Source organism: Podarcis pityusensis, assembly GCF_964106645.2.
Source record: "Podarcis pityusensis genome assembly, chromosome: 4".
Classification (NCBI taxonomy): Eukaryota; Metazoa; Chordata; class Lepidosauria; order Squamata; family Lacertidae; genus Podarcis; species Podarcis pityusensis.
Window position 1 is genome coordinate 22,060,091 of NC_138027.1, and position 22,590 is coordinate 22,082,680.

General features: G+C 46.8%; 1 protein-coding gene across 4 annotated transcripts in view; it reads right to left on the reverse strand.

Annotated features, from left to right (window-relative positions):
- ALKBH8 (alkB homolog 8, tRNA methyltransferase) overlaps positions 1-22,590 on the reverse strand; it is a 229,924-nt gene that overhangs the window by 45,320 nt on the left and 162,014 nt on the right. Inside the window, exons 1-5 of one of the 4 annotated variants that reach the window (XM_081002099.1) lie at positions 15,347-15,371; positions 11,298-11,455; positions 9,923-10,163; positions 6,017-6,148; positions 3,131-3,226 (exon numbers count right to left, since the gene is read on the reverse strand). In XM_081002099.1, the coding sequence (XP_080858225.1) occupies positions 3,131-3,226; positions 6,017-6,148; positions 9,923-10,163; positions 11,298-11,455; positions 15,347-15,356 (637 nt within the window). In that variant the 5' untranslated portion in view covers positions 15,357-15,371. Of the gene's footprint in view, positions 1-3,130; positions 3,227-6,016; positions 6,149-9,922; positions 10,164-11,297; positions 11,456-13,346; positions 13,356-14,807; positions 14,851-15,346; positions 15,372-22,590 lie in introns of those variants that run through there. The other 3 variants (XM_081002100.1, XM_081002102.1, XM_081002101.1) reach the window with 3 other exon arrangements.

Sequence of the window (22,590 nt, forward strand, 5' to 3'; positions counted from 1 at the left end):
TCCGTTTTGGAGGCGCTTCGCAAAATGAATTTCCCTATGGGCTTGCTTCGCAAGACGACAGCCCATAGGGAAATCTCCGGGACAGCGGGGAAGCGCAGCGCGTCTTCCCCACTGTCCTCGGACCTCCTCCCGCCGCCCGGCATCGGAACGAAGCTCCGATGCCGGGCGGGGGGGGCGCCTCCTCCCGTCGCCCTGCATCGGAACAAAGCTCCGATGCCGGGCGGGGGGGGTGGAACGCCTCCTCCCCCCGCCCGGCATCGGAACGAAGCTCCGATGCCGAGCGGGGGGGAACGCCTCCTCCCCCCGCCCGGCATCGGAACGAAGCTCCGATGCCGGGCGGGGGGGGGGAAACGCCTCCTCCCCCCGCCCGGCATCGGAACGAAGCTCCGATGCCGGGCGGGGGGGGGAAACGCCTCCTCCCCCCGCCCGGCATCGGAACGAAGCTCCGATGCCGGGCGGGGGGGGAACGCCTCCTCCCCCCGCCCGGCATCGGAACGAAGCTCCGATGCCGGGCGGGGGGGGGGTGGAACGCCTCCTCCCCCCGCCCGGCATCGGAACGAAGCTCCGATGCCGGGCGGGGGGGTGGAACGCCTCCTCCCCCCGCCCGGCATCGGAACGAAGCTCCGATGCCGGGCGGGGGGGGTGGAACGCCTCCTCCCCCCGCCCGGCATCGGAACGAAGCTCTGATGCCGGGCGGGGGGGGTGGAACGCCTCCTCCCCCCGCCCGGCATCGGAACGAAGCTCCGATGCCGGGCGGGGGGGGTGGAACGCCTCCTCCCCCCGCCCGGCATCGGAACGAAGCTCCGATGCCGGGCGGGGGGGGGAACGCCTCCTCCCCCCGCCCGGCATCGGAACGAAGCTCCGATGCCGGGCGGGGGGGGAACGCCTCCTCCCGCCGCCCAGCTTCGGATGGCTTTCCTGAAGACTTGGGGTGGGAGGAGGGTTTTCCTTCCCACCGCCAACATTCAGAATGCTGTTCTGAATGTTGGCGGTGCGGAGGAAAAACCCTCCTCCCACGCAAGCCCCGGGAACAGAGGGAAAGCGCTGCGCGCCTTCTCCTCTGTTCCCGTACCTGTCCTGAAGGCTTGCGGTGGGGAGAAAAGCCCTTCTCCGCACCGCCAGCCTGGCAAGCGGTTTCCCTAGGAACGCATTAATTGATTTTCAATGCATTCCTATGGGAAACCGTGCTTCGCAAGACGAAAAACTCGCAAGAAGAAAAAACTTGCGGAACCAATTAATTTCGTCTTGCGAGGCACCACTGTACACTTGATGCTATTGTAAAAGAAAGCAGCTTGGGATTTTCACAGGGACTGTTTTCATGTTTCTTAAATGCGCTAGTAGCATAAAGCAATTAGAAACAGGTTAATTGCAACTAAATGGTCTCGGCATCTTTATAAGCGTGAGTTGGGGTGGGAGGGGGGCGGTGTTCCCTGGATCACAGCACGAGTTTGCTTACTGGCGTGCCCGTTGGAGAAGGCAACTTTGAATTTATTTGCGAAATTAATGAATTTGAAATTATCCTACTGTGCCTCTCGCTTGGAGTGAGCTAATTCTGATGCGCAGGGAAAGGGATGAAGCGAACTGTAATGTATACTGTCTTAATGTGCAGACAATCAGGCTTCGCACGGCTACTTCTTGCTGTGAGCAAAATTTGTCTCCTAATAGAATGTGAGGGGGAAAGTGCTTAGGAGTTGCTTACAACTCCATCCTCCCACAATTGTTCGCATCCGTCTGCCTCAAGAGGGAATGGAGTGCGCCTCTGAGGGTGAAGTTACACTACTGCATTAGCAGCACTGAAGTGGGGCGCAAGCGTGGGCAGTGTGCATGGAGGTCCTGGGCTGCCCATACGACAAGACCCCACTCTCAGCCTCACTGTTGTGGTCCAAAGGAAATCAGAGCAATGTGTTAGGCACCAGCTTGGCTGCAGGAGTTGTCAGATGGAGGCATGCAAGGTGCCATCCAACCGCCTTAAGGACTCCACTCTGGATGTTGTTGTGGTTTAGTCGTGTCCGACTCTTCATGACCCCATGGACCAGAGCACACCAGGCACTCCTGTCATCTGCTGCCTCCCACAGTTTGGACAAATTCATGCTGGTAGCTTCGAGAACACTGTCCAACCATCTCGTCCTCTGTCGTCCCCTTCTCCTTGTGCCCTCCATCTTTCCCAACATCAGGGTCTTTTCCAGGGAGTCTTCTCTTCTCATGAGGTGGCCAAAGTATTGGAGCCTCAGCTTCACGATCTGTCCTTCCAGTGAGCACTCAGGGCTGATTTCCTTAAGAATGAATAGGTTTGATCTTCTTGCAGTCCATGGGACTCTCAAGAGTCTCCTCCAGCACCATAATTCAAAAGCATTGATTCTTCGGCGAACAGCCTTCTTTATGGTCCAACTCTCACTCCACTCTGGATAGTGTAGGTTTTACTCCTAAGCCCTTTCTTCTCCTGAAGATATCTCGCAAGGCAGTGGTGGTTTAGGATCAGACTTTTCTCTTTCCTAGATGGGCTACCATCCCAGGTTGATGAGCCCCATCAGCCCCTCACTTCCCTCTACAGCACATGCAGAAACCACTTTCTTGACCCCTGGACCCACCATTGGTCTCATCCGCTCAATCTTGTCTTCGCATGCAGGGGAAGTCCCTAACTCACTGAGGATTTGAGACACATCGGCTACCCTCATCTGGTTAGGCAGCCAGTTGAAGCTGTTCCCAGGCTGCAATGTACTAAGCTGTAATGTTGGATCTTCCAAAATGTTTTGGTCTTCCAAAACTCCTGCTACCTTCTTCAGGTTTTGTACATCTCATACGCATGTCAGATTTTCAAAGCCACTCATTGTCAAGCATTTTCTGGACTCTTCCTTAAACACATTAAAAGGAAATTGATTAAAGGAAAGTCCTTTAAGACCCACTTACCTGGGAGTCAACCACATGTTTAAGATTACAACTTAGGTGAATGGAAGCCTTGCACTGCAAGCCCATTTTTCTTGTATACTTGGAAGCAAGTTTCACAGATTTCAACAACAGTTACTCCATAGTAAGCATATACAGAATTGCAACCACTACTAATCAGTGAAGAAAGCTGTATTGATTATTCAACGGAAGACACACATAACAGGCATTCCATCGGGATGCTCACCTCCAGGTAACGGTCTGTCTCTATCAACATTGTTGTTATCATATCGAAACTCGTATCCAAAATGTTTTACCCTCCTGTGTTTCAGAGACTTCTGAGCTGTGAAAATGGAAAGGAAGAAAAACAAAACCGTGTTTGGAAGAGGAGAAAAAATTAAATAACCACAATATATATATTGAGCTGCTGTTGCATAGTGGCTTAAGGACCAAGCCAGAATTCAGGAAGTTCTGAGTTTGAAAGTTCTCTGTGCCCTCAACTCACTCTGCGGTCTCGATGATCCACATTTTCTCTCAGCCTCAAGATCCACCTTCTCTCCACCTTCAAGATCAGGGGATAATAATACTTGCCTACTTTATAGGGCTGTTGTACAAATTACTAGATAATGCTTGTGAAGTACAGTGGTACCTCCGGTTGCGAACAACCGGAACTCCCGCAGGGCTGCCTAGGCTGTGGTTGTGTTCCCGAAGCGCCAGGCGCTCTGCTTTCAGTGCGCCCGGCGCTCCGGGAAGCACGCTGCTATCTGCAGCCTAGACAGCCCTGCAGGAACTCCCGCAGGGCTGCCTAGGCTGCCGATGTCTTCCTGAAGCCTGGAGAGCGAGAGGGGTCGTGCGCACCAACCCCTCTCGCTCTCCAAGCTTCAGCGAAAGCCTGCATTCGCCCCATAGGACGCACCCAGATTTCCCCTTCATTTTTGGAGGGGAAAAAGTGCGTCCTATAGGGCGAAAAATACGGTAGATAGATAGCTAGATAGATAGACTCCTTCCCACAGAAGACTTTTTTGTTCTTACTATGGTTTTTGTTCTTACTACGGTTAAATAACATAAACAGGCACAGCCTTCGAGACAACTTGGATGCTGCAATTGCTGCAATGAATACATAAACAACAGATGAAAGATTCGCTTTCAGATGAAAGACTGCACAGAGTGAGTCACTTGGTCAAATTCATGCCTGTGTGTCTGGTCTCAGGTGTGTGCCAGAGATCTGCACATTGCTTTATCAAAAAGGTTGCAGGTGGCACCAGTGAACTTCACATCTGTTGTCTACTGTAGTGCAGTTAAACCTCCAAACCAGCTCTTAAGTCACTGTTGTCTATGTAGATGATGGCAAGGGTGCCTGTTATAAACCAGTACCATGAACGAGCAACTAAACTGATCAGAACCACCAAGGTTGAAATGCTTTGCCAAAACAATTCCAGATTTTGCACCACGGAAACTCAAGTTCCCCGCCCATAACTAAGGAAGCTAACGCAGATAAGATTAATATGCATGTTTATCTTTTGCTGTAAGACACCTCAAGCAGAATTTTCTTGGAATGGAATGGAATGACGCAAATCTTTAAAACAATTAATCATCTTTATTTTCACAGTTCCTGTCTCACAGCACTTTCAAGTATTTAGGCAAATAATTCATTGTCCAGCCCAAATTTCAGCACTGTTCAGTCCAAAACCATGACAGCAGGAAAAGGAAGCATTTGACACTCTGATGCTGTTCGACTATATCCCCATTATATCTGGTAACTGGCCATCCTGGCTAGGAATGATGAGGATTCCCAACCTGTCAACTAAAAAGTTAGCAAGATGGGAACCTACAACTGTCAAAATTCCATGGATTAAGAACAACCATGTCTCAAAACACCTTTACCTTGGTTGGACAGAATTAGAATCTTTCCTATCAAGACAGTATTTCCGTTAATTGATTATTATTATTTTATTTATACCCCACCCATCTGGGCGGCTTACAGCATATATAAAAACATAGGTAAAGGTAAAAGGACCCCTGACCATTAGGTCCAGTCGTGGCCGACTCTGGGGTTGCGGCGCTCATCTTGCTTTATTGGCCGACGGAGCCGGCGTACAGCTTCCAGGTCATGTGGCCAGCATGACTAAGCCGCTTCTGGCGAACCAGAGCAGTGCACTGAAACGCCATTTACCTTCCCGCTGGAGCGGTACCTATTTATCTACTTGCACTTTGACGTGCTTTCGAACTGCTAGGTTGGCAAGAGCAGGGACTGAGCAATGGGAGCTCACCCCGTCGCGGGGATTCGCACTGCCGACCTTCTGATCGGCAAGTCCTAGGCTCTGTGGTTTAACCCACAGCGCCACCCTTCTATTAAAAAAAACAAAATAATAATAATATAGAAACATAATAAACATCAAACATTAAAAACTTCCTGATACAGGGCTGCCTTCAGATGTCTTCTAAAAGTTGTGTAGTTCTTTATCTCCTTGACATCTGAAGTGAGGACGTTCCACAAGGAGGATGCCACTACCAAGAAGGCCCTCTGCCTAGTTCCCTGTAACTTTGCTTTGCGCAGTGAGGGAACCAGCAGAAGGAAACAAAGCTTTCTTATTTTCAGCTTCTGCAGAGTGCTTTCACTCCAAATGCTGAAAGATGGCTCTATGCAGCACTCAGGCTGGAACTGCCATTATAGCAGAACCTCAAATGTTGGCTCATCACCGGCCAGCCTCAAAGAGGACCTGCTTTATCTGAGTAACTACTTCTGCCTTCAGCAAGAGGAGCCTCCTCATTTAAAAGGGCCAAGCCTACTTTCACGATCTTAGCTCCAACAGGGACAGGAGGAACCTGTGGATCCACTAGGACTTCCAAGGCTGAAGCTCATGTGGGAAACAGCATTTCCTCAGGCCAGGAAAGTCCTGCCACAACAGGCCCCATTTGCACCAGTGTTTCTGGCGTAAGCGGAGTGCCTGGGAATAGCTCTGAGGGAAGTTATTTCTCTTGCTCCAAATCCCTGGCCTCATTCCCCAAAATTGGGGAGCCAAACCCGATTTACCATAACAACAACAATAACAAAATCCCCTCAAAGAGTGAGCAAATATGTGATTGGCAGAGTCATCCAAAATAACAGCCATTCTTAGGAAGCATTACTTACCAGCTGAGGTGACTTCATTCTCTGCCCAATCAATGCTTTCTAAAAGTTCCTTTTCTTCCTCAGGCAAAACCAGCTCCTCAATTATCTTCAGGCCAGGAGGCAAGGCTGTAGGTGTCATGTCCTCCCAAGGAACTAGGAGTATAAAAAAATTTGAAGAACTCCCCATGATGTTCTTTCAAGCTGCATAAACATACAGTTCTCAAACAAACAAGTTCTCTAATTATCTAGATGTTCGAATTTGCCAATTTTTAAATGCTCTCTGGGCAGGTAGCAACATCAAAAATGACAAAGTAGTCTTGGCTAGATGCCACACTAAACCATCGTTTCTATTACCAGAAACAGCGTAGCTACCCACTCCTACCCCTCCAGATTCGCATGCTGCCTCGTTCCCCTCTGAAGCAGCCAGTAGGTGTAGTTTATAAGCCTTTACTTCCATTTTTAGTTAACTGAAGCTTGCCTTATTATCCTCACTCAGACAAACTGTGGTTAATCTTAATTTTGGTAAGTGGAAACAGGGCAAAGTCAAACCACAGTTTATAAAGCTGGCTTGCTTTCACCAAGCACATTTATGATTAACCACAGTTTAGGGTCTGAATAACATGCTAACCAGCGTGTCCTCTATAAGGTAAAGAGTAAAGCTTCCAATCTCATCCTTGCAGCAGGAACAGTGAGAGGGGCAGCACAAGCCCAGAAGAGAGACTAGGCTTGTTCTTGCAATAACAAACCATGGTTGAGAACTGCATATAATATATTGACAGAAAAGTGCTGTAAGAAGTAGATGTAGGGGGAAACCTGCTCACCTCAAGCCCCTGCCTGACTAGAAAGATCTTGGAAAGCCTCTTATGGAAAGCACATTAGTGAATTAAGTGATAAAGCCAAAAGCAATCCTAATCGGAGACAGTAATCCTTCTAGTCATGCGCCACAGGCTTGGTCCCCACACACTGTGCCACACAAACCCCTTTCTGTTTAGGACCAGAGAACCCGGCTGCTTTTCAGATTCAAACGCCTGACTGCTTTGTCAAAGGAAAAGGTCACCATTTCCCCCGGCTGTTCCAGGTGAGATGTCAGCTGCCTTCGATTGTCTCTTCCCAGGACTTCTCACGAGGATTGAGAGTTTGTTTGTGGCCAACAGGCGATGAATACAGAGCGGGGAAAGAAGACATGTCTAAATGCTACGTCCAGGATCAAAAGAACGACAAATCTTTGAGCCCAAAGGTGCGTGGAAGGGAGTTAGACATTTTTAGCAGCCCCCTCCCCAGCTGAAGGGCGTTTCAAAGCCATTTAATGCTGCGGGAACAGGGTCAGTTGCTCAGTCACAAAATTTACCGTATTTTTCGCTCTATAGGACGCACTTTTTCCCCTCTAAAAATGAAGGGGAAATGTTTGTGTGTCCTATGGAGCGAATGCAGGCTTTCGCTGAAGCCTGGAGAGCGAGAAGAGAGAGAGCGAGAAGCGCGCCCCGGGCTTCGGGCAGATATCCGAAAGCCTTGGGAGCCCCGCGGGAGTTCCCTGGACTGGTCATGTTGTGTGGATGCCTGATTATCATCTTCCAAAGCAACTACAGTCGTACCTTGGTTTTCAAACAGCTTAGTTCTTGAACGTTTAGGCTCCTGAACACTGCAAACCCAGAAGTGACTGTTCCAGTTTGCGAACTATTTTTGGAAGCCGAACATCCGACGGGGCTTCCGACTGGCTGCAGGAACTTTCTGCAGCCAATCAGAAGCTGCACTTTGGTTTCCGAATGTTTTGGAAGTCGAACAGACTTCTGGAATGGATTCTGTTCGACTTCCGAGGTACCACTGTACTCTATTCCGAACTTAAAAATGGTAAGCGTAATGCCGGTGGTCAACAAAAAAAGAAGTTCAAAGGCTCTCTCAAGGCAAATCTAAAAAAAAAAAGTAGTACAAACACCAACAACTGGGAAACACTGGCCTGCGAGCGCTCCATTTGAAGAACAGCCTTAACCAAAGGTATCATGGGTTTTGAAGACGCTCGAACTCAAGACATAAGGGAGAAACGCGCTAAGAGGAAGGCACGCTTGGCAAATCCTCACCATGATCAACTCCCGCCCGGAAACCTATGTCCCCACTGTGGAAGGACGTGTGCTCCAGAATTGGCCTCCACAGTCACCTATGGACTTACTGTTAAAACCATGTTTATGGAAGACAATCTTACTCGGCTACAAGTGATCGCCAAAGAAGAAGAAGATATGTTTAGAGCACATTTTGCTCCCCATAGAAACCAGGGAATTGTAGTTTACCGCTCCCAGCATCCTTCACAAACTACAGTTCCTCATATTCTTTGGGGGGTGCTTTAAATGCATGCAGCCTATGACCCCAAACCCCCTAAGCAGTGCACCTGACCCTCCCAGTAAGCCTCCTTTCCCCTATCTGCCTGCCACAGATTGTCAGCCTTGCAATCAAGTCCAAAAAGAATGCTAGCCCACGAGATTATGGAAACAATTAAAAGAAAATATTCAGTATGTATTAAAAGCTGTATCAATGAGGAATGGTAAATATCCAGCTGTTAGTAAGTAGCTAATGTTGATCAGTGAGACGCGAGTGGCGCTGTGGGTTAAACCACAGAGCCTAGGACTTGCCGATCAGAAGCTCAGCGGTTCGAATCCCCGCAACGGGGTGAGCTCCCATTGCTTGGTCCCTGCTCCTGCCAACCTAGCAGTTCGAAAGCACATCAAAGTGCAAGTAGATAAATAGGTACCGCTCCAGCGGGAAGGTAAACGGCGTTTCCGTGCGCTGCTCTGCTTCGCCAGAAGCAGGTTAGTCATGCTGGCCACACGACCTGGAAGCTGTACGCCGGCTCCCTCGGCCAGTAAAGCGAGATGAGCGCCGCAATCCCAGAGTCGGTCATGACTGGACTGAATGGTCAGGGGTCACTTTACATTTACCTTTAATGTTGATCAGTAATTCAAATAATAATCCAGAAATAATAAGTACCTGCACACATTTCACCTGATGCATTGCTATATTCCTAAAAGCTGATCTTAAAATAAGATGGCATTCCCTCGATTTATTTCAATACCATCGCTTATGCAGCCAAAACGGCACCAGCCACGCACAAGAGGGAGGCATCAGCCAGCGCGGATGAACCCCAGGGTTTACAGAGGTATGCAATGATGACAGGTGAGGAAGAAGGTGGGAAGACCAGCAGAAAATGACAGGCAGTGCCTTTCTCCTCCCTCCTGAGCTCTCTCTACAAGGGCAACACTGAGACCAAAGAGGAGGAAACAGACAGGCAAAGCAACTCCTTAGAGTGGTTGTGCTTAAGAAGGCAGGCAAAGATGGGGAGGGACGGACGGGACAGCTGGCTGAGGGCAGACTGAGGTTGATGGGGCTGTGCCCCATTTGCCCTAATGAACCAGCCTCCCCTGGAAGTATGATGCATTTAAGAGTGGGAGCCCTAGGTGGGGGGGCTGGCTCTATTTATTTATTAAACCTGTATCTATCTATCTATCTATCTATCTATCTATCTATCTATCTATCCATTCATCCATCCTGTATACTTGAAGGAGCATCTCCACCCCCTCGTTCAGGCCGGACACTGAGGTCCAGCTCCGAGGGCCTTCTGGTGGTTCCCTCCCTGCGAGAAGTGAGGTTACAGGGAACCAGACAGAGGGCCTTCTCGGTAGCGGCACCCGCCCTGTGGAATGCCCTCCCATCAAATGTCAAGGAAATAAGCAGCTATCCTATTTTTAAAAGACACCTGAAGGCAGCCATGTTTAGGGAGGTTTTTAATATTTAACGCTGTATTGTTTTTAACACTCGATTGGGAGCCGTCCAGAGTGGCTGGGGAAACTCAGCCAGATGGGCGGGGTATAAATAATAAATTATTATTATTATTATTATTATTATTATTATTATTATAACAGCTAAATACAGCAGCAATACCTTTTTCCACAAAGTTGAAATAGAGAACGACAGTTTGGCCAGAGTCCTCCACCGTTATCTCCTTCCCGTTGAGGGAGTCATAGGCTTTTTTGGAGTCTTCTGTCCTTCCGTATTTCACAAACGAATATGGTTTACCGGGAGGCATTAGAAGTGCTTTCACCAGCCCACAATCCTGCACCACGCTGAGCAGTTGGCATCTGCTTACACCATTGCCCAGACCTCCGTTGGCAACCACCAGGCTCTATTTATCAGGAGATAAAGAGGAGGGCGGTGGAAGGGGGGGGGGAGGACAAGTGAGACACAGACATGAGTAATCAGCACTAAATTATTCATCTGAAAGCAACATTCCATAAACACATTGGAGAAATAAAAGAGGAAATTAGGCTCTTATCCCAGAATTGCTCTGTTTGAAAGACAAAATGAAATGTTTAGATTTGAAATAGCTAGAAATTTGTTGTTGTTGTTGTTATGATTTTGATTTATATACTGCCCTTTATAAAAAGATCTCAGGGCGGTGGACAACATTAAAAACCTATTTTACAGCGTGTAATAATAAAAACATAAAACAAAGCATGGTAATAGACAGCATAGTCATAAGAACCATCATATTAACAGTCATCCACACACATGCACACACTTTTAACAGGCCATAGATTATTTAATGGTCAAAGACCTGGCTAAAAAGGAATGTTTTTTCACCTGGCGCCTAAATACATTTAATGATAGTGCTAGGCGAGCCTCACTGGAGAGAGCATTCCACAGACAGGGAGCCACCACAGAAAAGGCCCCCTCTTGTTTTGCCACCCTCCAAACCTCTCAAGGCGGGGGGACATAGAGATGGGCCTCAGATGACAAGCACAGGGTTTGGGTCAGTTCGTATGGGGAGAGGCGGTCCTTAAGGTATTGAGATCCTGAGCTGTGTAAGGCTTTATAGGTCAACACCAGCACTTTGAATTGGGCCCAGAAAATAATTAGCAGCCAGTGCAGTTGGGTTGGGTCAGGAATGGCATTATAAGCTCAAACCATCTTGTTCTGGTGAGCAACCTGGCCACTGAATTTTGCACCATATATAATTATTGATAGCAGCTTTCATTTATGGAAAAACTACTCAAGACGTATTAATCCAGGATGGGTAGCTTGAAAAGCCCAGTTGTCCATTTCACCAACAGCTTGGATTTCTGCCATGTGATCTGTTCCACACCAGCCTTCCCCATCTCCAACCTAATGCCCTCCAGAGGTTGCTGAACTCCAAATCCCATTAGCCACAGCTAGCCTGGCCAATGAGCCCCATTAAGATCAGTGGGACAGATCTCTTAGTAAACCTTAGTAAACACAATTCACATTCAACTAGGAGCAACTTCAACCCCCAAATCACCTTGGTGGGGTACGACACGCACTCAATCCCCTCGTGCCTCAGCAGGGTATGCCTGGCCTTCATCTGTTTTTGCCGCAGCTTCTTCTCTGCTTTACTAAGTCTCTGCTGACCAATGCCATCTGCTTCCATGCTGAAAAGGTCAACGGAGAAGATGCCATCTGGGGGAAAGAAAGGACCAGGTTTTAAATCCCTTGAACGGAACAAAAACAATCAGCAACAAATCCTGGTTTTGACCTATAAAGCTCTTTATAGAACACCCAATATGGCATTAAATCCTGTCTGAAGATACAAACCAGTGTAACTTGCTCATCCCAGGGGCATGGTGGGAGCATTCAGCTCGGTCACGTGACCTGGCAACCCTGCCTAGAACCCAATTTTAATGGCTTGTTTTCCCTCTGCCAGGGTTAGGCAGAGCAGCAGCCCCACTGCTAACCAGGGTTTGGATCTGGTGTGACTTTACACCAGCTTCTTGTGCATAGGAACTGCTCCCTAATCCTTATAACAATGCTGTGAAATTGGCTGATATTATTCTCATATGTCTCATGAAGTTAGGGATGAGCGCCATGAGATTTCCCCTGAGCCCTTTATGTTTCTTTGCTTTTCTGTTTTATTGTTGTGGCTTATTTGCAATCCACTGTAGGAGCCCTCTGGTTGTGGGAGCAGGATATAAACGCAGCACCTAAAACCAAAATAAGGCTGCTGAAACTGCAACACAGTCCAACACTGACTGCCCTCCTGCAAATACTTACTGGGAAGTAATTTCCAGCGAACACAATTTTTTCCCTGAGCAAAAATTTTTTGGGTTGAGCTCCACAATTAAGAGATGGAACAAGCTGATTCAATTTTTCTCCTCTGGGGCTATTTCTCACTGTACTGACAAAAGAGAGTCTCTCCTTTGTACCAGTAGATGGTGCACTCTGCCCATTTATAATTCCCCACGCTCTTGAGCATTATTCCCCTTTTATTTCTGGTCATTCCTAGCTTACAGAATCATAGGAGTAAAAAATCGACTTTGCTGTAATCTTAATGCAAGTGAAAAACTTGAGGCCTTCTGAAAAGGTTGGTATTAGCTAGCAAACGCCCTGGAGTTGCCATTAAAACAAAGCAAAGAGGTAAAGTGGCAGAGCATTTAGCAGCAACCTGTGGGTTAAACCACAGAGCCTAGGACTTGCTGATCAGAAGGTCGGCAGTTCGAATCTCCGCGACGGGGTGAGCTCCCGTTGCTCGGTCCCTGCTCCTGCCAACCTAGCAGTTCGAAAGCACGTCAAAGGGAAGTAGATAAATAGGTACCACTCCAGCGGGAAGGTAAACGCCGTTTCCGTGCGCTGCTCTGGTTTGCCAGAAGCGGCTTAGTCATGCTGGCCACATGACCCGGAAGCTGTACGCCGGCTCCCTCAGCCAATAAAGCGAGATGAGCACTGCAACCCCAGAGTCGTCCGCGACCGGACCTAACAGTCAGGGGTCCCTTTACCTTTAAGCTATTATAGCAAGCTGTTCTAAAGCAGGTTTCTAAATAAACAAAAACAGGGCTTTAGAAGTGGCCTCTACTGACTCAGTGGCAGAAGTCATGTCCTGCATCTAGTAAGCCATTTTGGGTACCCCTATTTTGGAAAGGAAAAGCTGGACAGAAATTTATTTTATAAATAAACATAAACAACTCTGAAAGGTCCTAGTCTGAACCTGTGGTATGTTCACTGGTACCCATAAAGATCCCCCGAGCTGAGGAAGATGCCAGCATGGAAAAGCATTTGACACAGTAGACAGCCGTTATCTCCTGGATCAGTGCTTGGATTCAGTATAAGAACAGCTCCTTGGTGAATGAGCGTGGTTAGCACAACCAGATGCAAAGAGAAATTGTACAGAAGTGGGAACTTTGACTGATGCAACTTTTTAAAAATCTGCACAAGAAGCTGTATCTGCAGCAATTTTCTCTTCTACCTAGATGTTGAAAGCACATAAGACCTGTTCTTACACCCACCTGGTCACCCTAGGGCTGCAATCCTTTGCACAGTTACTTGAGAACAATACTGCAACCCTGCACACACTTACCTGGGAGTAAGTTCCTCTGAACTCAATGGAGCTTACTTCTGGGAAGGCATACAGAAAACTGTGCTTCCAAGTCTGCTTGATATATATGCTCACATCTCTCACACTCATATAGCTATTGCTTTTAGAAATTTAAAAATATAAGAACATAATAAGAGTCTTGCTGGATCAGATTCAGTTCTCATAGTGGCCAGCCAGATGTGTATAGAAAGCGTGCAAAAGAACACAAGGAAAACAGCTATCTCCCTACCTGCAGGTCCCTAAATGCACATAGAGACATTTTTACTGCAGAGAGAGAGAGAATTTTCAGGGCTGTATTTCTGGTTTTGTTGTATGCTACTGTGTGTACATTTAAAAACCCAAAAACATTATCATCATTATCATGGTCGAGCTCCTTGAATTCAGCAGAACGTTCTATACAGCATAGGATCTGACCACAAATGAAGCAACTCATTGAAATGACACAAACCACTGACACGGTAATAAGCCCCATTCAACTCAATGGAACTTACTTTGAGTGAGTTGGCATGAAATGGGAGGCCCTTTGCTTCTCTCGATCTTTGAACAGAATTACTCCAACTGCTCACACACGTGGCTAAACGTAGCATAGAAGCAGTAAGGTAAAGGTAAAGGGACCCCTGACCATTAGGTCCAGTCGTGACCGACTCTGGGGTTGCGGCGCTCATCTCGCTTTACTGGCCGAGGGAGCCGGCATACAGCTTCCGGGTCATGTGGCCAGCATGGCTAAGCCGCTTCTGGCGAACCAGAGCAGCGCACGGAAACACCGTTTATCTTCCCGCCAGAGCGGTACCTATTTATCTACTTGCACTTTGACGTGCTTTCGAACTGCTAGGTTGGCAGGAGCAGGGACCGAGGAGTGGGAGCTCACCCCGTCGCGGGGATTCAAACCGCCGACCTTCTGATCGGCAAGTCCTAGGCTCTGTGGTTTAACCCACAGCGCCACCCGCGTCCCTTCATGGAAGCGGTACTGATGGATAAATAAACATGCTCAAGGTTGCTGTTGTTTTCATAGAATTATGGAATTACAGAATTGGAGAGCTGGAAGGGTCATCTACTGCAACCCCATTGCAGTGCAGGAATCTCAACTAGATTTTACACGGGATCAAAGCCAGGACTGTGGTGTCTATTTTTGCTGCCTTTGCTCCACCACCACCACCCCCAAAGCCTCAAAAAAAGGAGTGCACTGCAAACAGCAGCTGTTATGTCTGGACAGGAATTTTAGGCTACGATCCTTACAACACTCTTTCCAAAACTAAGTTAGCATGGCCACATCCTGTTAATAAAGTGCTGATTCAGTGTCTCGGGAGCAGGAGACGCCACGCAAGTCTGAAATCAGGAGAGGAATCCGTCCTGTCTTGGGTTCGAATTTGCAGCCTGGTTAAAAGATGTTGCCACTTGCCTTTCTGCAAAGCAGAGCAAAGCAGAGAAAAGAAACTGGCTTACCTTACAGGAGGGCAGCCATGCTGAAGGAAACAGCCCAACTACAATTCCCATGAAGCTCTTCGCCTACAACTCCCGTCATGCCTTGCAAACTCCCGGCTTTCTTTTAACCCCTTCATTACACGCATGCGGTATCACGTTGCAGAGTTCTTTTTTTATTTCTCCAAACTACGTTGTGTTTCGATGGGATAAAGATTAAGTAAAGCTAACACTGCTTTGTTTTTCAGAGCCCTGAGCGTGATGGAGGGGAAGGAAGGTTAGGTTTTGGTGGAAATCGTACAGCATTATTCCGCACCCTTCTCTGCATTTTAAGTTTCGAAGTGTTTGCAGCCAATATGTGTGGCTTTAAAAAAAAAAGGGGGGGGGACTGCAATTTCGTTATAGGCTTAATGTGTAATAAATCCCACTGAGTTCAATGAGGCTTTCCTCCAGGCAAAAATGTGCAACTGGCTTCAACATTAAACTTAGAAGATAACTCTTGCGTTTTATTTTTAAATCAGCAAAAGGGTAGTGGGAATGGATGAGCAATTAATTAAGCAGACATGTATACATGCAGTTTTGTAGTGGTGAATTCTGGAGTGCAAGCTTTCCTCATGATCACCCCCAGAAGTCTAGTTACAGGTAGGTAGCCGTGTTGGTCTGCTGTAGTCGAAACAAAATAAAAAAAATTCCTTCCAGTAGCACCAGCTAAGTTTGTTATTGGTATGAGCTTTCGTGTACATGCACACTTCTTCAGATACCTAAGCTCATACCAAAACAACCCCCCATAAGTGTTTTATTATTTCATAAAATGTATTGGCCACCTCAAAGCGATTTACAAAAAAAATAAAATTAAAAAATACAGCCCTGCTTTAAAACATGCAAAAGTTAAAATACTAAAGCAGATTAAAATTACCTCAACTTTCTAAGCATCTGGCTAAAGCATCCTATCTATAAACAGGAATGCTTTTAGCAGGTGCCGAAAAGAGTACAGTAAAGGTGCCTGCTTGATCTCAATATGCAGGGAGTTCCAAAGGGGTAGGTGCTGCCACGCTAAACTAGGGTTGCCAGGAGCACCCCAGACCCTGAGATTTCAGGGCCCAAACATGAGACCTGGTTGATGTCGTGGGTGGAGGCTGCCTGAGAGACCATGTCATTATCACCAAGCCCCTTCTGAGAGTTGCCTCTTTTGTTTCTGCAGTTTGCAAGTGGTACTTCCCTCTCTCCTGGTTCCCCTCCATGTGACAAGCATGTTCCTATTGTCGTCGTGAACTATTGGAGGCCATGCTTCATTTTATTATTTACATTTACAGCAGTACCTGGGGTTAAGAACTTACCGTATTTTTCGCTCTATAACACGCACCCGACCATAACACGCACATAGTTTTTAGAGGAGGAAAACAAGAAAAAAAAAATCTAAACGAAACAGTGGATGTATGATTTTTGTGGTTCATGCTGTGGCCACAGACATGTGATCTGACGGTGAGTTTGAGGTAGCCCAATGCAAAAATCCTGAGGATCCACGTGGATCCATGCTTTGTAACCACGTTTTAAGTGGGGAGGGAAGGAAAAGCACTCAAGGGCCAAGGAACACGCGTGGGGTGGGTGGAGAAGGATGCTGTTAATAATGCAGAAGAGGGGTATAAGAGGAGAAGCAAGCAGGCTCTGCTTCTCTCCCTCCTCCCCGGCTCACTGAAAAACTTTGCTGCTATTTAGCCAGCTGAGTGGGGAGGAGAGAGGGACAGAGAGCCTGCTTGCTTTAAAGGAGCCAACCGGACAGGAGCCGCTTACACTCATGTAAGCAGCTCCTCTCCTCTCCCGCTTTGCTCCTTTAAAGCAAGCAGGCTCTCTGTCCCTCTCTCCTCCTCACTCAGCGGCTCTTCTCCCGCTTTGCTGTTTCAAAGCGAGCCACGGAGGAGGGAAGGAAGGGGAACCATGGATCCTCTGCTCACGACTGCAGCAGATTCCCCCCACCATCCGTAGGCATTCGCTCCATAACACGCACAGACATTTCCCCTTACTTTCTAGGAGGAAAAAAGTGAGTGTTATGGTGCAAAAAATAAGGTAATTCGTTCTGGAGATCCGTTCTTAAGCCGAAACTGTTCTTAACCAGAGGTACCACTTTAGCTAATGGGGCCTCCCGCTGCCGCCGCCACGCAATTTCTGTTTTCATCCTGAAGTAAAGTTCTTAACCCGAGGTACTATTTCTGGGTTAGCTGAGTCTGTAACCTGAAGCGTCTGTAACCCGAGGTACCACTGTATATACCACCTTTTCTTCCTTTTCTGTTTTTAGACTACAATCCCCATCATCCACTGGTCTTGCTAGCTAAGGATGATGGGAGTTGTAGTCCAAAAAGAAGTGGAGGCACAAGTTTGGGAAACCCTGAGCTAGATGAACCAACAGTCTGACTTGGCATAAGGCAACTTCCTATATTCCTGCTTTAAAGCAAAACCTTAACAAGTAATTCTTTTGTAAATGTAAATTCCCCGACATGTAAATGCTTTTTTAAAAAAATAATATAAGAAAAAAGTAAAAACATAAACGAGATCACGTCGCATCCTGGCCAATACAATAAACATACGATTCCCGCCCCCCCCAACAAAAAAAAATCTGATTTATTTTCTCACTTAATTATTATCAGTGGTATTTTTCTAGAAATAGAGGTGCCAGAAATCACCACGAATCCCTCTCTTGTTCTCTTAAAATGGCAATGGCATTATAAGATGTGCCGGAACCAAGTTCTGGCTGGGGAAAAACCCTGATTATCATCACCATCATTTTTCTGGGGTTTCAGGCGGGTTCTCAGTCAAAGTTAATCGGCGGCTGCTCTCAGACTCAAAGCATATATTGCCTTTTGGTGGAGCCCTTCAATTTCTCTTTTGTTCTCCACTCTTTCTCCCCTGTCTCAAAACAGTCCCTGTGGATTCAAGACACAACTCCAAGAGCACGTCTGCTTGCCCACTGGCATACTGGAGATTCTCTCCATCTTTTCTCTGCTTGCTGCTCCGCAAATAATTCTGAGGCCAGGGGTTGCCAGCCCAGCATCTGTGACCACATCTGTACCTATAAAGGCCCTTTCCTGGCACCCACAGGGTCCCCTCCCCCCACTGAAATTTGGCTTGAGACATTCTGTTGTAGCTAATGGATCGGTTGTGGTGTGTACTCATGCGTGTGTGTGTGCGCGCGCGCACGGGCACGTGCATGCGCGTGTTGTGTCAGGAGTTCAGCTTACACTCGAGTAGGACCCTGGCAGAGACACATGCCCGACTGGCATGTTCTCTCCCTCCTGGTCAATTGTTCAGGAGCTTCAAAAGCTTTCTTCTGCCCAAACATCACAGCAACTGATGCCAACCGACACCGGCACACTTAGAGAGCTTCAGAGTCTTCACAGCTTTGCATGACAGACCTCAGCAACATTTTGGCTAATCTACTTTATTTACATATAAACACACACGGAGCACTGCAACATGGCTCCCTCTCTCTCTAGCATCAGAGAGCAAAGAGGAAAAGAACAAAGGACAATAGTCCCACTTCACAGAACACAGTAACACAAACATCCTGTCTCCGTCACTTCCCACTCTGTGGAGTCAAAACATATGCCGTCATGTGAAAGATAACAATCCCATGACTGCAATCATGGAGCAGGAATTATAACATGACAGTTTCTCCAGTGTGCAAATTGGCCCGTGGGGCGGGGAAGTTGGCAACACCTGAGCTAAGTTAAGCATATGTTCTGCTCTCCCTCACTGAAATCACTGGGACTCTGCCATTACGTTGGGTCGGATTGTTCCCTATTGTATGTAAATAATGGGACGGCAGCAGAATGTTTCGTAGCCACATTTAAGCACATGGCAGGAAAGAGATCTGACAAAATACACATTGACCTAAATTCAAATCAGAGTCCCGCTTCCAGGCAGGGAAGACCAATTCTCTATTGTGACTCCGCTGAGGCTTGAGCTATCCCTCTTTAGAAAGTTACCCAGAGAAGCCTTGCACTGTGTGTCAGGTCAATTTTACATCTGAGCATTTCAGTCAGGTTTTCATATTGTGACTGGTATTATCTAATGCCTGCAGGGAGGGCTAGATTTTCTATATAAAAACATCCCCCGTTTTGCAAGGAGAAAGCCAAATTGTATTAAAAAGATTCGGCATTGCATTTACCTTATATTAATATTCAGGTGCTCTTTCTGATTTCTCAGAACTCCTCAGATTTCAGTCCCTAGCCATGAGAGCTAGAAATTTGGTTGTGTAATGCCACAACCAGATTTTGAAATGGATCCTTCATTTTGTTTCAGTATTGCTTCAACCATCTTTGACTTGAGATGTCAATGGGACAGAACGTATGACAAATAATAATAATAATTTATTCCCCGCCCATCTGGTGGGGTTTCCCCAGCCGCTCTGGGCAGCTTCCAACAGAATATTAAAATACAATAATCTATTAAACATTAAAAGCTTCCCTAAACAGGGCTGCCTTCAGATGTCTTCTAAAAGTCTGGTAGTTGTTTTTCTCTTTGACATCTGGTTGGAAGGCATTCCACAGGGCAGGTGCCACTACCGAGAAGGCCCTCTGCCTGGTTCCCTGTAACTTGGCTTCTCGCAGGGAGGGAACAACCAGAAGGCCCTCAGCGCTGGACCTCACTGGACAAAAGCAATATTAAATCACTATCTCCAGTCCTGATAAAACTGCTGGTTCTGAAAGTCCATGCTTATCTATATTTGCTCTTCCTACATTTCAACTTTCAAGGTGGTGCAAGTGCAAGATTTTAAGAAAGAGCTCATTCATTCTGTCTTTTAATGTGGATGGTCAGCTTCTTCTCCAAATTACTGCCTTCCCACAATTTCCCCTCCCTTGATCCAGATTTTCTTATACCAGGGATACTCTGAGAAAGGAGAGGGTATGTGGAAATCCAGATTGAGGGAAGCAGAGATACCAACTTGAATAAAATATGGGGGTGGGTGCAGACAAGGACAGTGATATTGGAGGTAGGGGGACAAGGACGTAGGAGGGATGGCAGAAAAGAAGTTTGAAAGTAAATGGCAAAGCTCTTGACAATGTCCTCCTCCCTTGGCTCTTAAAGCATGTCTTGAATTTAATTTTTAAAAATGACAAGCAACCAGGGAGCTGCTTCCTCTTTTGTCCTAGCAGAGCTCCATGAATCTGTCCCATGGAGCGCACAGTTTCATTTTCTCTTCCTGTCTGTCTCCAATTGCAAAGGCTGTAAGAAATGAGGTTTTCCCCCGATCCCAGCTCTCTTGCATCCAGCAACCCTTTTACAAGTTCTTTTACAGGGCTCGATGGGAAATGAAGGCCAAACGTGGAAAAAAGGAGGGGAGGCAGCAATGGCAATCAACTTTGGGGGGCCCTGGCCTCTTCAGATATTTTATGGGGGGCTTGTGGGGGGCAAAGGGACCTGGGCCCCTAGGAGTTGGCGCCTATGGAGGGAAGGGAAAGTGTGGGAAGACAGTGATTTAGAGGAGAATGTCATAGAGGCAAACTAAGGCAAACTAAGGCCCGGGGGCCAGATCCACCCAATTGCCTTCTAAATTCAGCCCGCGGACAGTCCGGGAATCAGTGTGTTTTTTGCATGAGTAGAATGTGTGCTTTTATTTAAAATGCATCTTGGGGTTATTTGTGGGGCATAGGAATTCGTTCTTTTTCTTCTTCTTCAAAATATAGTCCAGCACCCCACAAGGTCTGAGGGACAGTGGACCGGCCCCCTGCTGAAAAAGTTTGCTGACCCCTGTCATAGAGCAAGGGATAATTAATGGAGGTATATTAAATGACAGTACAGATGAGCCCCAAATCTCTCACCTAATAAAGCTTAGAAGTTATGGAATCAGATGTCAGCTTCCCTTATAGAACAGTCTCATGGGCCAAATTAGGACCCCTGCTGGGCCCGCAATTAGGACGTTTTAGTTTTGGGCAGACAACCAAACCTACATGGTAGACATTTATACAATTATAAATAGTGTGGAGATGGTGAACACACATTATTCCAGTTTGGCATGGCTTACTAAATTGCTGTTTGGGCCCATAACCAAGAACCCGTTGTATGACTTTGCATTGTCATGCTAGAATTGAAGAAGGTGGTTAAAAGGCCAGCCCAAATAAAAATAAGTATCTGGCTGTTAGCCTAAGGCTGGCTATGGTAGAACAGAAATGCTTTTTTGAAATTTTCAGTGGCTTTTTGTTTCCTAGTCCAATATTCCTCTTTGGCTGGATAAGCTTTTATCTTTAGGCAGAATCAGTACATGTGCAGCTCAGTCCTATTCACGTTGAGTTGGGATGTAAACATACTGCATTTATATGTCAAAATTATTTTTCGAAAACCCTTTTGCTGGCACATCAAAGCCTGCAAATTGTTGCCAGTTCTTCAAAGAGAATGATCCTACAGGTTAAAAGAAAAGAATAACTTAAAAGCTTTTTGCAGTTACGAAAATAGTCTCTCCTTTCAGCGGGGAGAGACGAGGCCAATATTTTGCAAAACTTCTCTGGTTTAAGTTAATATCACAGAATACTCTTCCACCCCTAAGGAAAATTGTGACATTAACCTGAGAAAAAACCCAGTTCTGTCACAAACAATTAGGATTCGGCGGGCAGCTGGAAGGCTGTGTAACTTTAGCTGGTTATTCTCATGCTAGCTGTGCTAAAGAAGCCATCTTTTTGGCATTTTCTCTCTCTTTAGGGCACAATCCCATCCCTTGTCAAGGAGGCTGTGAGCAGGAGCTTACACATAAGCAGCGGTTCTATCAGAACAGACATTCAGAAAGATGCCCAGAATGAGCAGGAAGGCAGGAGGGGGTGTGGGGAGAGGTGCATATTTTGCTGTCTATACTGGCTTGTTGTGTGACTCTTGTAACGGTCCTGTGATGCACCGAACACGCCAAAATCCAAATTGATGGTTATGTCTGTGGTGTAGCTCACATTGATTTAAGGAGAGTCAAGGTCTCAGGATTACTGGCTTCAGTCCAGTAAAGGATTCAAGGCCCTCCTTGTAAGATTAAGAATGTAACTAATCCTGGATTACTCACTCCACTGGGGTGGTAACCTGGTTGCCTCATCCTTGAATTCTTCCTTGGCACGAGCCTGGCAAAACTGAGCAAGGTTTACATTCCTGGAGCTCTCAAAAGGACCAGGACATCCCCACTTCACCGCTGTAGAAAAAAAGCCACACACCTTGTTGATTCAGAAGGCAAATGCTAGTGGGGAACTTTCCAGACTGAATAAAGGGTAATCCTTGCATTGGGCAAATTGGAGCCACAGCATTCAGCGAAGTAAGGCAGTTGGTTAAGAAAGACTCCCTGATCCACTGGGGACATTTGCAACGACCTGTAACAGGGCCTTCTCGGTGGTGGTTTCAATTTGTGGAATGCCCTCCGTCGTTAGGTGTGTCAGCCTTCCTCATTACTTACTTTCAAGAGAAATTAAAAAACTGGAAATGTTTTTAAATGTATGGGAAGCAGCAGCACCTTGACCTGCTGTGAGGACACATGATGCTGCCAGCTTGCAAAGGAATCGGGACTTGAGAGAGGTGGCACCTATCCTCTGGCTTTTCCTCCTACTAGGCAGGTGCTGTCTCTGTTGTCTTTTCCACTTTCAACAAGCCTTTTAAGCGGAGATATTTATCCCAGTCTGCATCTGTACCGGAACTAGTTTTAACCGTTTACATGCATGGCTTTGTTTTTATATGTTCGCCTTATTTTCAAATATGGATTGTTTTTCATTGTTTTCTCTAAGGAACTGTTTCTGTTTCATGGTTTTTGTTACTGAAATATACTCAGAGTCGCAAAGTGATTTCATGC